General features: G+C 54.7%; 2 protein-coding genes across 4 annotated transcripts; one reads left to right on the top strand and one right to left on the bottom strand.

The window, feature by feature from the left end:
• The first annotated feature begins 670 nt into the window (after positions 1–670).
• Cnih2 (cornichon family AMPA receptor auxiliary protein 2) lies at positions 671–6,361 on the top strand. 3 transcript variants are annotated; one of them, XM_034504903.2, is made up of 6 exons: positions 671–1,000; positions 4,432–4,500; positions 4,906–4,953; positions 5,194–5,306; positions 5,405–5,548; positions 5,720–6,361. In XM_034504903.2, the coding sequence occupies exons 1-6, from the start codon at positions 920–922 to the stop codon at positions 5,745–5,747; spliced, it is 483 nt and encodes a 160-aa protein (XP_034360794.1). In that variant the 5' UTR covers positions 671–919; the 3' UTR covers positions 5,748–6,361. The 3 variants fall into 3 exon arrangements, with proteins under 3 accessions (XP_034360794.1, XP_034360784.1, XP_034360765.2); XM_034504893.2 differs by lacking the exon at positions 671–1,000 and having other exon boundaries at positions 2,967–4,500; XM_034504874.2 differs by lacking the exons at positions 671–1,000; positions 4,432–4,500 and having other exon boundaries at positions 4,571–4,953.
• A 341-nt stretch (positions 6,362–6,702) lies between these two features.
• On the bottom strand, positions 6,703–10,797 carry Yif1a (Yip1 interacting factor homolog A, membrane trafficking protein). Its single transcript, XM_034504925.2, has 8 exons — positions 10,578–10,797; positions 9,719–9,930; positions 9,480–9,584; positions 9,282–9,360; positions 7,778–7,835; positions 7,483–7,638; positions 6,986–7,079; positions 6,703–6,906 (listed from the first exon to the last, which is right to left on the bottom strand). The coding sequence occupies exons 1-8, from the start codon at positions 10,606–10,608 to the stop codon at positions 6,760–6,762; spliced, it is 882 nt and encodes a 293-aa protein (XP_034360816.1). The 5' UTR covers positions 10,609–10,797; the 3' UTR covers positions 6,703–6,759.
• Between the last annotated feature and the right edge of the window lie 1,185 nt (positions 10,798–11,982).

Below are 11,982 nucleotides of genomic sequence, written 5' to 3'. Positions count from 1 at the left end.
GGTGACTGAGTGTGGTCTATGGTTGCTGGGCGGAACTGGAGTCCAGAATTTGGGTGTGATGCATAGGGGGTCCGGGCTTGGACTTTATCTTAAGTTTGCGGATAAAAGCCCTTGACCCACATACTGGGGCTGGGAATGCCTGCTGTGCTGCTGTGGGATGTCCCGAAGGGCCCAGCACGGATCTGTCAGAGGGAGGCTGGCAGCCACCAACATCCACTGGGACAGGCGTGTAAGACATGAAGTTTGGAGCAAGGAGCGTTGGTCCTCCCTGATGAACTCCATCGCATTTAGTCTACACCTCCTCCAATCCCTGACTTTGGTCCCCTCTTCTGGCTTGAAGCCAGATGCCACCTATCATGAGCTTTGATAAGCGCCTCACATTCGGACATCAGTTTGTATCCCCCTGAGCCAGCACTGTATATGAGAATTGGAGACGAAGTACAGAGTGACGCTATAGTGGGCTAGTTGTCTAAGAGTTGTACCAGGAACAGGCTTCCAGGTCTGCATGTTCTGAAGGTGCACGAACACTGGGCTCATTGGGGTGAGTAGCTGTGCTGGGCTGATGAGGCTGGCGGAGGGGCGCTCTGAGTCTCGGCCCCGCCCGAGGCCGCTGCACGGCGGCCCCGCCCCCGGCTCCGCCCCGCCGGCTTCGCGGGCTGGAGAGCGAGGGAGCCGCGGGCGAGGGATCGCAGGATGAGCGATCGGGGCCCGGGCAGCCGACAGCGGACGCGCCCCCCGAGCCCCACGGCCCGCGCCCCGCGTCCCCCACGGCCCCGTGGCCCCGGTCCCGGACGCGCTGCCCGTGTCCCTCGAGTCCGGTGGGCCATGCCCGGCCGGCCCTAAGTGTGGGCCGGGGGGCGTCCCCTTGCGCCCAGACCCCGCGCTGGCGCCCCCCGGGCCACCGCCCGGCGCGGGGGCCATGGCGTTCACCTTCGCAGCATTCTGCTACATGCTCACCCTGGTGCTGTGCGCCTCCCTCATCTTCTTTGTCATCTGGCACGTAAGACTGGGCTTGGACTGGGGGCGGGGTGGGGGGCAAGTGGGCTTATGGAGCAGGAGGGGGCTGGGGCTGATGGTATCAGCGCTCCAGGGAAACTTGAAAGGTCTTTTCCACTATCCCCCATGGTTTCTGGTCACCCCACCTCCAACACCCCCTTGTCGTTGGCTTCCTTCCCCGGGAGCAGCCCCCCTTCCGTCAACACCCCCGCCTGTCTGTGGGTATGTCAGTAGGTCCTGACCCTCTCCTTGCCTTATCCAGTCATTGGGCAGGGGGCAGAATTCTTGATCCTTCTACATTCTCATCCATCCACCCCCATCTGTCTGTCCATCGGACAGTTTGTCTGTGTGCCCCCCCACCCGCACTGAACCCCTTCCTTTGTGGGTTTTTCCAACCAGAATTATGGAGATGGTTGCTATGGCAGCTGCATCTGTTTACAAGACCCGCGGATCTTGGAACCCATTAACCCTGGCCCCTCCTGGACCCCTCTCTGACCCAAGAGGGATAGGTTCGAAGCAGCTCCAGAAACCTAGCCCCCACCTTGTCTCACTTTCACTTTCCAGCCTTCTTCCTCTTCCTCCAGACACATGCCTTTTGTCTTTCATGTCCCCCACTCCTGGTCTGCCCTCACCCTGGCCTAGCCTCACACCTCACTTTTCAGAATGTCTCTGGCTTACCTCATTGTAACGGTTTCCCACTGGAAAGGGTTCTTCTACCTAGTTCTCCTGGGCTTTCCCAAAGGCCTCCTCTGCCTAGTTTCTTTCTCCTCTCTATAGTATAAACTTGAGCCTCTGGCTCACTGTTGAGGTCTCTGCCCCCTCCTTCCAGCCCCCCCTCCATCGATGTCCTCTGAGGTTTCTGCCCCAGAAGGGTCCCATACAGGCGTCTCTATCTGTTGTAGCTACTAGTACCCTCATGCACACCTCCTGGTCTTATCTTCATCCTCTTCTAAGTGTTTTATCCGACTACATCCAGTGCCTCCCTCCCTCCTTTGCTATACCTGACTTTCTTGTGTCTTTCTGGGACTTACTGCCTCCCAGAAACCGCCCCATCTCTTCCTTTGCCCTTCCCCCTTCTCTTTGACGTATGCTAGACCACTACTGTACTAGATCCTGAGCCCTCACAGGTATCTCCAGACAGGCACCCTGTCTCCAGCCCAATCCCTCACTTTGCTCCAGTCTTGATCTAGGTCTCCCAGTTGGGTTTCTTGTCCTGTGCTCTGTTTTTCTCCTCCATTACTTCGAATCCATTATGAGATTCCTGTCTCAGGGCCTTGGACAGTCCTGTGGGGGCTGGAAAACTTGGGATGTAAGAATTAGAAAAAATGGGGAGGCATAGGCAGGAAAACACAGGATAGCCAACTAGCTCCTGAAATTCAAGAAGCCCGTTCCCACTCACAACTCCACTTTCCCTGATAGGGCCCCTCTTCTCAGGAGATTCCCAGAGAAGCCTGCCTAGTACAGTTGCATAGCAGCTGCTGGGAGTCAGGCTGCAGAAGACCCAGACTTTGCCCTTGCAAAGTGTCCAGGCTGAGATGAAGTCTCCTAAGCTTTAGAGCAGCACCTTTGTTCTCTCAACAAGCCTTGTTTGCTGGAGCCCCGTCCACCATGAGGCACTGCTTCTCACCCTTTCAGCTTGGTCATCTGATCAGGCTGGAGCTGTGTCCTTATCAGTAAAATGGTCTTATAGACGTGAGGGCTAGGGGAGAGAATGCGGTCCTCAATTCAAAGCTACTTAGAAGTAAAACCTTCTGAGCCAGAACCAGGTCCCACTAGTCACTAGGCAACCCTGGTGAGTGACGCGTGTCAGCTGTCACAGTGGAGAATTGTTTGTTCCGGGGTTGGGGGTGGGGGGAGACGATGCTGAGTCAGCGCCAGGCAGCCTGGGGGGGTGGAAGGCTCAACACCCGCTGCCTGATGGTGGTGCCAGCTCGGGGGCAGACAGACGGTACCCTTCCGCCCCTGCTGGACCCTGTTGCTGTGCCTCTCAGGCAGGCAGCAGACCAGAGTCAATGAGGAATTGGGGGAGGGGTTCCAGATGGCCTCAGCTCCCTCCAGGAAGCCCATGTTCTCTTCCTCTGAACCGTATGGGGTCTAGGATGTTTGGGGGTGGTGGGCCTGTAGCTTCATCCTGGGGCTAGAGGGGAAGTCCCCTTCCCCCTCATTCAAGCTCCTCTGCCAGCCTGCCTCCCCCAGGTTACCTGCAGTTCCTTCCAGGTTCCTCATCTCAAATATCTGCTCCCTCAGGAATTTCTGAATACATCATCATTCCCCCACCCCCCACCCCAGACACAGACACACCATAGTAGAAGGTATCTTGGGGCCTCCTACTATCACTCCCCTATCACATAGGCCCTTTGAAGCTGGCTCCTTGAGAGCCATGGGATACATCCACACCTCTCCATTTCCACAGCCACCATCCTCCTCACTTAGACCACCAAGCAATGAACCCCTCCCTGGACACTCAACAGGCGTCTGGCCCTTCATTGATCCGCCCCTGTATGACAAAGTGGGTAGTACTTTTTAAAACTGGTTTACAAGTTTACTACTTTGTGGCCCTTGACAAGATACCTAACCTGTTTTCTCATTTGTAAGTCAAAAAATGAAAGCTATACTAGCGCCGAAGTCTTTAGGTTGTTACAAGTGTTGATGAGCTAACAAAGCTTGCTGGTGTTTTTCTTGGCTGTGACTGTCAGCCAGCTTGTATCCCCAGCACCCCTAAACCGTTGCCCCCACTTCATGGCTTTATAGTCCACTAGGACTCCCACTCCTCCTTTTAAGCCTAGTCTCGGTTGGCCATGTGGGGACTAGCTTTGTTGACCCTTCCACCCACCTTGCACCTTGCCTTTCTTCCCGTTCTCCTCACAGCGCCCAACCTCGTGAACCTGCAGCTTTTGGAATGTTCTCTCAACCTTCTGTGCCTTTGTATCTGTTCTTCCCAACGCTTGGACTGCGTTTCTCCCATTTGTTCACCAAATGCTTAGTCAGCTTGAACCCCACCAACCCATATGGAGCTCTGCTCTACCCTTCACCACTGATCAATCTCTCCCCAACCCCCTGGGGCCCTTCTTGGACAAGAACTATGTACCAAGCCTCTAGGGTTCCTGTACTAGCATGAGCCCTTGAGAGGAGAGGCCATGTCTTGAAATGTATGAGGAGTGCAGTAGATACCAGGCATTGTCACTGCTGTGAGCTTGGGGCTGTCCTGCTTCTCCACTAAAGCAATACGCTCCACTTAACAGGGCCTCCACATATAAATCCCTATTCCAAGGAAGGGCACGTGTGATGTGTGTGTGTAGAAGGGGAGGGGGTGTTACCATCCAGATCCCTCCAAGAAGCCCATGTTCTTTTCCTCTGAGCCATCTGGTGCCTAGGGTGTTGGGGGGGGGGGGTCCTGCCCCAACCCTGACAGGCATACATACGTCCTACCCCCAGATCATAGCCTTTGATGAGCTGCGGACTGACTTCAAGAACCCCATCGACCAGGGGAACCCAGCGCGGGCAGTAAGTGATACATGTGCTGTGCTGAGGTGTGTCCGTCCGTTTGTCTTATTTGTCATGGTGGAGGGTGGGAATAGGGATCGGGAAGATGGGGGTGCAATGTGGAGGGCTGATGAGGTGACCCTGTCCTTTCCTCCGTCCGTCCCCACCCCCGCAAACACCTGGAGCGGGCTCAGGGCTCGGGTTCCTCCTGGTGGGGAAGCCTTTTCCAGGCTCTGGGCTGTTGCCATGGAGATGCGGGTGAAGGCCCCTCCATGGCGACAGTCACCATGGGGACGGCGGGCTGCTTTCCTGAGAAGACACCGCAGAGAGTTCTGGCGCCCTCTGGTGACCACACCCGGGGCCATGGGAGGCGCCCTGGTTTCTGCTCCTTGGCTTCCCTTATCTAGGCCCTTTTCTTCCCTACAGCGCGAGCGTTTGAAAAACATCGAACGCATCTGCTGCCTCCTGAGGAAGGTCAGTGTCAGGAAGCTCGCAGCTAGTGTTACCCTCTCTGTAACCCACAGCGAGTCCTTCCTTTTCTTTGAGCCTATCTGGTCCAATTTGCCACCCAGGAGGGTGGGAATGGCAAGCCAGAAAGGCCTTTTTTAGTTCTGAGACCATGGTGGGTTGGCGCTTCCTAAACATCACTACCCCTCTGTGCCACTGGGTCCGTCCTGGCACCAGACTACTGACTTCTCACCCTCACTCCCCCAGCTGGTGGTCCCGGAATATTCCATCCACGGCCTCTTCTGTCTGATGTTTCTGTGTGCAGCAGAGTGGGTGACCCTGGGCCTCAACATCCCCCTCCTCTTCTACCACCTCTGGAGGTGAGGGCAGTTACCTCGGGGAGATAAAGACGGGACAGGGCAGAATGGGGGTCAGACCTGGGTGGCTAGAGGGGGCACTCAGGCCTCCCTCGCACCAGGTACTTCCACCGTCCTGCGGATGGCTCTGAGGTCATGTATGATGCGGTCTCCATCATGAATGCTGACATTCTCAACTACTGCCAGAAGGAGTCCTGGTGCAAACTCGCCTTCTACCTGCTCTCCTTCTTCTATTACCTGTACAGGTGAGGCTCTGGGCACAGCAGTTAGAATCCAGGCAAGGGGTATCCCAGGCTTTGGACCCTTCATTCCCAGGTCCCTCTTTTTGCCATTGAGAATGATAGACAATCAGGGTGTGACTGGAAGGGTGGCAGGCTCTCTCAGGACATACGTTCACAGCCTCATCTCCCCCACAGTATGGTTTATACGTTGGTGAGCTTCTAAGGGGGAAGCCGGCCAGGGAGCAAGCCCAGAACGGACCGGACGCCTGTGCACCCCCAGCCCTGCCCCTCTGGCCACAGAGGCCTCAGCCCCGGGGAGGGAGGAGGCACTGGTGCCTCCAGCCTCTCCACCCCCCCAAAACTGCTGCTGCGGGGACCCCCGCCTTCAGAGCTCTCCCCTTCCGACTAGGGCCAGGCAAAGCTCTAAACAGGGGTGGGGGCTCCTCTGCTAGCCTGCAGCTAGGCATGGCAGTTGTCCTGGAAGGGGTAGGACTTCCGGTCTTGTCCATTTCAGGGGAATTTGGGCCCTGCCAACAGGCAGACCTTGATCCTGGAAATTCTGGGCAGCCCACCTTGGCCCTCACCCTGAAGCTCCCCCTGCAGGTGGGGGGGCACCTGCACCAGGAATGAGCAGGCTCAACATGGGGGCAGCCCCATCCCTAGTCTGCCCTCTCCCCTCTCCCCTCCCCCAGGCTCTCTTTCCAACCCAGTCTCTACTTATCCCAAATCCAGCCCACCCTGTCCCTTGGACCTATTTTCTATGTTGCCTGGAGGAGTCCAGCACCCCATCCCTGGACATTTGTGACAAAATATGAATAAACTACTAAAAACACACAAGCCCCAATTCTGCTTCTAAAAGGCTTGAACACATATGGTTAGGTAGAATATTCTAGAAGGGACAACTCAGAATTAAATCCTAGCATTGTAAGCCTTGCCCTACTAGCCTCGGGCTTTTCTAGAATCCTCTCAGATGTATATGAAGCCTTGGAAGTCTCCTTGGTAGCCACCCTTCCATCCTCCTTTTCAGCTGTTTTTCAAGGCAGTATCAAAGATACCTCCAGGATGCTCTCCCTGGATCTGCTTACCCTTCTCTTAAACAGCCTAAGGCCTAGTCCCCTGGGCAAAGAAGAAATGCCTGTGGCTTCCCCTTGAGTCCCAGGAACCAGGGTCAAGCCAAGTTAAGGAAACCAAATCTTCAATGTATGGAAAAGTCAGCGCCATCTGAGGACCAGGGATCACCGGACCAGGTGGAAGGTCAGCCAGTATATGATGAGGGGCTGGAAGGCAGCTGCTCCCAGGGTCAGGTAGAGCTGGAGACGCTGCCGAGGAGCTGGGCCCCCCATGCTGTCAGGGCCTGAAGCTGCAGTCCGCAAAGAACGAACCTGGAAGAAAGGAGAGCTGAGTGGTCTAGGAAGGGAAATGTGTCCCAGGAGAAGAGGGGAGGGGTCACCCCACACTCACAATGAAGTACATAAGTGCAGATGATGTCCAGGCCAGGGCCACGTAATAGCCATCACTGCCGAAGAGCAGCCCTGTGAGCACACTGAGGATCATCCTGGGGGTGCAGGGATGAACCGGTGAGTCCCAAGGGCCAGGCGTGAGACGAGCTCTACCTACCTGGGCCTAGAACTACTCAATACCACAACCCATGACACCAGGCTGTTCCCTACAAAGAACCAGACTCCAAATGGATATGCAAGGTTCAGGACTCAGCCCCAGGACCTGAAATCCCCTTCTCTTCTCTGGGCTCACCAAGGTAACTCACAAACCCTCAATCTCTTTAAAGTCACTGGCACCAAGGGGAGATTTTTAGAAACAGCCCTTTACTCACAGCGTAGAGCTGGAGGTTGTGATGGAGCAGAAACTATCTCTGTCATCACAATGAAGGCCGCTGTTACAGAGGCTCAAAAGCTGTAGCCACAGACCCTTCAGGCTCCTCTCAGCCCACAGGCACTCACCCTACATATTTGTAACCGCTGTAAGCCAAGAGGTGGAAGGTACTCAGTTCACTGCGCACGGTGGCCAGGTAGAGACCCAGAAGCAGAGCCAACACCTCCATTAACACCCAGACCAGTGCTGTGCTTGCACACAGGCCCAACACCTCTGGGGAGAACCTGCAGCCATGGGAGAAGGTAGGTCAGCGTGAGCCATCCTGTGGCAGGTTCAAGGTGAGAAGGTAAGCGGAGTGACGTGGCACAGATTCCCTATAGAGGAAGCAATGTAAGCCAGGAGGGAGGAGAAGAAAGTACCAACCTTTGCTGAATGCCTAGTGCCATCCCAGCCAGCAGCACGTATGTGATGAAGGCCATGGCTGCCGAGAGAAGAGAGGAAGTAGTTACTCTGGCTTCCTTGCCCAGAGCTCCTCATAGGCACTCAAGTCCACTGCTACTCCAGCCTCTCCCATACTTCCCTCCCTGTATATCCCAACTTCACTCACCCTTTACATTCAGCTCTCCAATGTTCTGGCCCCAATGTACCTCTCCAACTACCCCTCCAGCTGAATACTACTGGACCTCCCAGGACCATAGCCATCACTTTCCCGCCTCCACTAGGAAGCGGCTCCCTGCAGTGTCTCCAAAATTAACACCACAACCAAGACCACTGCTCATCCCGGATAGAAGCCAGCCTTATTCCTGGAAAGACTAGGCTGACCTTAGGATCCAGGATTCTGGGAATAGGGTCCCTCTCAGCCAACAATTATGAGTTTGGCCATTGACCATGCAGAAACCCCTGGTTAACTATGGGCTGTTTTCACAGGAGCTCAAAGATGCAGGGAGCCAGGCAGGCTTCAGCCACTATTTCGACTCAACAGTCATCTTCCCCTGCCTGCCCCCTACTTTCCCAGGCACCAGATTGATGTAGCCACCAGAGGGCACAACACTGTCACCCATCAGCTCTGGGACAATTAAGGCCCCATAGCCTTGACTTCAACCTAAGACACAAAGTGACAGTACCAGCTTTGTAACAGAGGTCATGAGAGGAACAGAGGATGGAACCACCTTAGCGGCTGCCCTTCCTCCTCCTCTGGACAGCTCTGCCCTAGTGTATCTGCTTTCCTCGTGTGTGTGTCCTCTGAGCCTGAACCTTCTTAGCCAACAGGACAGAGAAACGTGAGGTGTAGAGGCAATGTAGCTAGTTTGACAAGTGCCATGGGGACAGACAGCTGTGAGGATCCGGGAGGAAGGAAGCATTTGCTCCGGGGTCAAGCTTCCTAGAGGAGAGGATGCTGGAGCAGGCCTCAGAGGACAGACAACAGTGACAGTGATAGTCAGGATGCTGGAGCAGGCCTCAGAGGACAGACAACAGTGACAGTGATATAATCAGCATGTACTGTCTGGTGTGTTTTCTTCATGCCAGGTGCAATGCACAGCACATAACATCTTCTGGCATTTCACAACAATTCTCTGAGGCAGAAGCCACTGTTAGACTTGCTTTAATAAAGGTTGAGAGATCCAGCCTCAAGTCCTACAGCAGGAAGCTGCTGGGCCAAGTAAAAACCCAGAGCTCCAGGCTGGAGAGACAGGGTTCAAATTAAAAGGCAGGAAGATTTAAAAAAAAAAAAAAAAAAAAAAAAAAAAAAAAAAAAAAAAAATCAAGGTCACATTCAGAAGTTTCCTACTGGCCACCTGTCAACCTAGTGTGTAGCAACAGTCACACATGAAGAGCTCTAGGAATGAATGCTGGATCATTGAGTCATCTTCCTAACTATGCTTCAAGGCACAAGTCCCCTGTGTCCCCAAACCCACATCAGACTCACTGGGGATATAGAGGTCAGGAGCGTTGAGGTCGTTCCGTGGGGGCAGAGGCGCATCATGACTGTACTGCATTTTCCAGTTCTGGCATGGAAGAGGTGGCCAGGTAAACAGGAGCAGAGAGAACAAGAGGGGATTGAGATCTGAGCATTGGATTGTTCCTGAGTGGGGAGGCTTGCCAGCTCACCTGCTAGGAAGCTCACCTGATGTGTGTATGGGAAGACCAATAGCCCTAGCTTCTTGGCTACATAGGCGGTGTCCACAGCAAAAAAATACTTGAGTTTGTTCACAGACACAAAACGGTGCAGCTAGAAGTAAAGAAAGGAGGCTGTGGACAGGTCACACTGTGAACCTTCCTAGGACGCCTGGGGAGTAAGATGGGATCCTGTGACACCCCAACCCTAGCCAGAAGCCCTGTCACCCTCCTGAACACAGGCCACACCTCTTTGTGCACTATGTCCTTCCCTTGCGATGCTATGGAGCTGCCGTAGGCCATAGCCATATTGGCCACTGGGTCTCCAAGCAGGTTGTTGACACTGAAGGCTACATCAGCTCCTGGGGCTGGGTATCCGCCTAGTTGGCCAGAATAACCACCACTTGTATCATCGAAGAGTGGAGGAGGATCTGGAGCTGCCCGGGTCCTATGCTTGGAACCTGCAAGTGTGGGGGTATCAAAGTAGATTACAGAATTACAAAGCAAGAACCCCTTCCCCAGGCTGAGAAGCTGTACATAGGTCCTAAGGCACCAAACAATTGTGGAGGAAAAGCCAGGGTGCACTTTAAGAACGATCTCCTGTCCTTTTGGAGGGACCCTTTACTACATGCGGGGGGGAAAAAGGAGTGGCTAGACATAGCTACCCATTTGGGGTTTCTAGGAAGTCTCTCAAGGAAGATGATTCCTGAGTACTAGCGAGTGAGCAGACATTTGCTTGGGTATGATCCCCAGAAAGACATCCCTTAACACGGGTAGAAAAGGCAACATTGGTTACTTGGAATCCCTGGACAGTGTCAGGAATGCTTCCAAAGTTGTAACAGGGAAAGGAAGTTCTGGAGGCAGATTTGGTACGTGCAGGATTAGACTTGGGGATCCCAGCAGTGGTGTCGCCGCCTGATCTCAGGACTGGCTAGTAAGGGCGAAGTCCAGGACACGCTGCAGTGTAGCAGGGCAGAAACCAGAGAGATACTCTCCCCGCCCTGGGCAGCGGTCACCGCAGGCCCTCTCCCTCCGGACCAGTGGGTCTCGCAGCGTATTTGGCGCCCCGCTGCCAGGCCGCGCCCCGCCCTCCCCACTCCTCACGCACCGTGGACTCCATATCCAGAGTGGTAAGCCATGGCCGTGACGTTCGCTCTACGCAAGGGCTGGCTTCGCTGAGTCGTGGGTACGAACACTACTGAAACAGCTGCTTCTTTTGCCTTGTCCTGACCAAAGTTACCCGACCGGCCGACACGTCCCGGGGCTGGCCGATCGCGGCGGCCATGTCCGTGACGTCACACTTCGCTGTCTACCATTGGCTCTTCAGAGGAGCCGGTTCTCCCCCTTCACACTATCAATTGGCTACTGGTGAATCCTCTCCCAATCGGGTTTTGACATAGTCAACTTCCGATAGATAGGGGCGGAGCTACTCAAGATGCTTTCGGATTGAATAATAGGTTTGCTAATTTGCGGCGCTACCAGCCAATAGGTGGGAAGGAATTGTAGCTTAGTTCCGCGTCTGCGCTGAGAGGCCCTTGACGCTCCTTGCCACGACTACGCCAGTAGGAAGATTGAGGTCCGGACCGATCCAGCTAGTCAGGGCACAAAGCTGGCTTCACCGCTACGCAGTGCAAGAGGAATGCGGCGGTCGGTCAAGCTCTGACTGATCCCTGGCCCCACACTGTGCTCTCCTTCCTCCAATTAACTCCGTCCTGTATTGGAGCCCCGGCCTGCTAGAATGCGTTGTTGTTGCTCGCACCGGGAGAGTGACAATGCAGCCCCGAGCCCTAGAACGCTGACTCCTCCTCCGCCCTCCCATTCCTTTCAGAACAAGTGCTGTCCGTCGGATGGTGCTGAAAATGCCCTGTAAAGTCCGTGGCTGTCCTGCTCATCCGCGACGACCTCTGCTGGGAGGGTTTGGAATCGCGCTCAATACATTATGCACACACGCGCTCACACGCGCGCACACACGCACGCACGGGGCAGGGGACCGAAACTGAGACCACCTAGAAGATACGAAGTTCTGGTAGTATACATGGGGCAGGAATCTGTACTGGGCCTTGTTCCATTGCTTTCTCCAGTGGTCCGGTAGATTTGGGAGGCGGAGGTGTGGGGTGACCTGTCTCCTGAAGGTCTCTTGAGTCATCACCAGTCCTGTGATCTCGAAGTGAGGCCCTTAAGCCTCACTCCTTGTCTCCCAGGCTCTTTTCTTCCCACCCAGGCTGTAACCACTCCCACCCGCGCTGGAGACAGTCGTCAAGGGTCCCTCTCTCAGAGACTGTTAGGCACTATTCTCTAGACACCATGATACACCCTCTGATACTTGCAGCTGACTAACTACTCAGGGTTTAGCTACATAATGTGAGACTCTCTCCTGCTCCCAAACTCATCCCATGTGGTCCAACGGCTGCTTTTGCTCCTCCGCCTGGGATGAAGAAGATATGCCTTTCCCTTCCTATCCATTTGTCCAAATCCTTCAAGAGTCATGTTAGCTTGTTTGTGAGGTGGCTGCC

The sequence above is a fragment of the Arvicanthis niloticus genome, chromosome 1, assembly GCF_011762505.2.
Source record: "Arvicanthis niloticus isolate mArvNil1 chromosome 1, mArvNil1.pat.X, whole genome shotgun sequence".
NCBI classification, from domain to species: domain Eukaryota; kingdom Metazoa; phylum Chordata; class Mammalia; order Rodentia; family Muridae; genus Arvicanthis; species Arvicanthis niloticus.
Note: the sequence above shows the minus strand (reverse complement) of the source record. Positions and strands in the feature narration are given on the sequence as shown.

Bases quoted from the DNA above. Each gene is read 5' to 3' on its own strand.
- Cnih2 (XM_034504874.2), top strand. From the start codon at position 4,597: ATGTGGAGGGCTGATGAGGTGACCCTGTCCTTTCCTCCGTCCGTCCCC. The intron at 5,307-5,404 runs GTGAGGGCAGTT...CCCTCGCACCAG, and splicing joins CTCTTCTACCACCTCTGGAG to GTACTTCCACCGTCCTGCGG. The intron at 5,549-5,719 runs GTGAGGCTCTGG...TCTCCCCCACAG, and splicing joins TTCTTCTATTACCTGTACAG to TATGGTTTATACGTTGGTGA.
- Yif1a (XM_034504925.2), bottom strand. From the start codon at position 10,608: ATGGCTTACCACTCTGGATATGGAGTCCACG. The intron at 9,931-10,577 runs GTGCGTGAGGAG...CCACACTTGCAG, and splicing joins CTCTGGATATGGAGTCCACG to GTTCCAAGCATAGGACCCGG. The intron at 9,585-9,718 runs GTGTGGCCTGTG...CTTTACTTCTAG, and splicing joins AGGACATAGTGCACAAAGAG to CTGCACCGTTTTGTGTCTGT.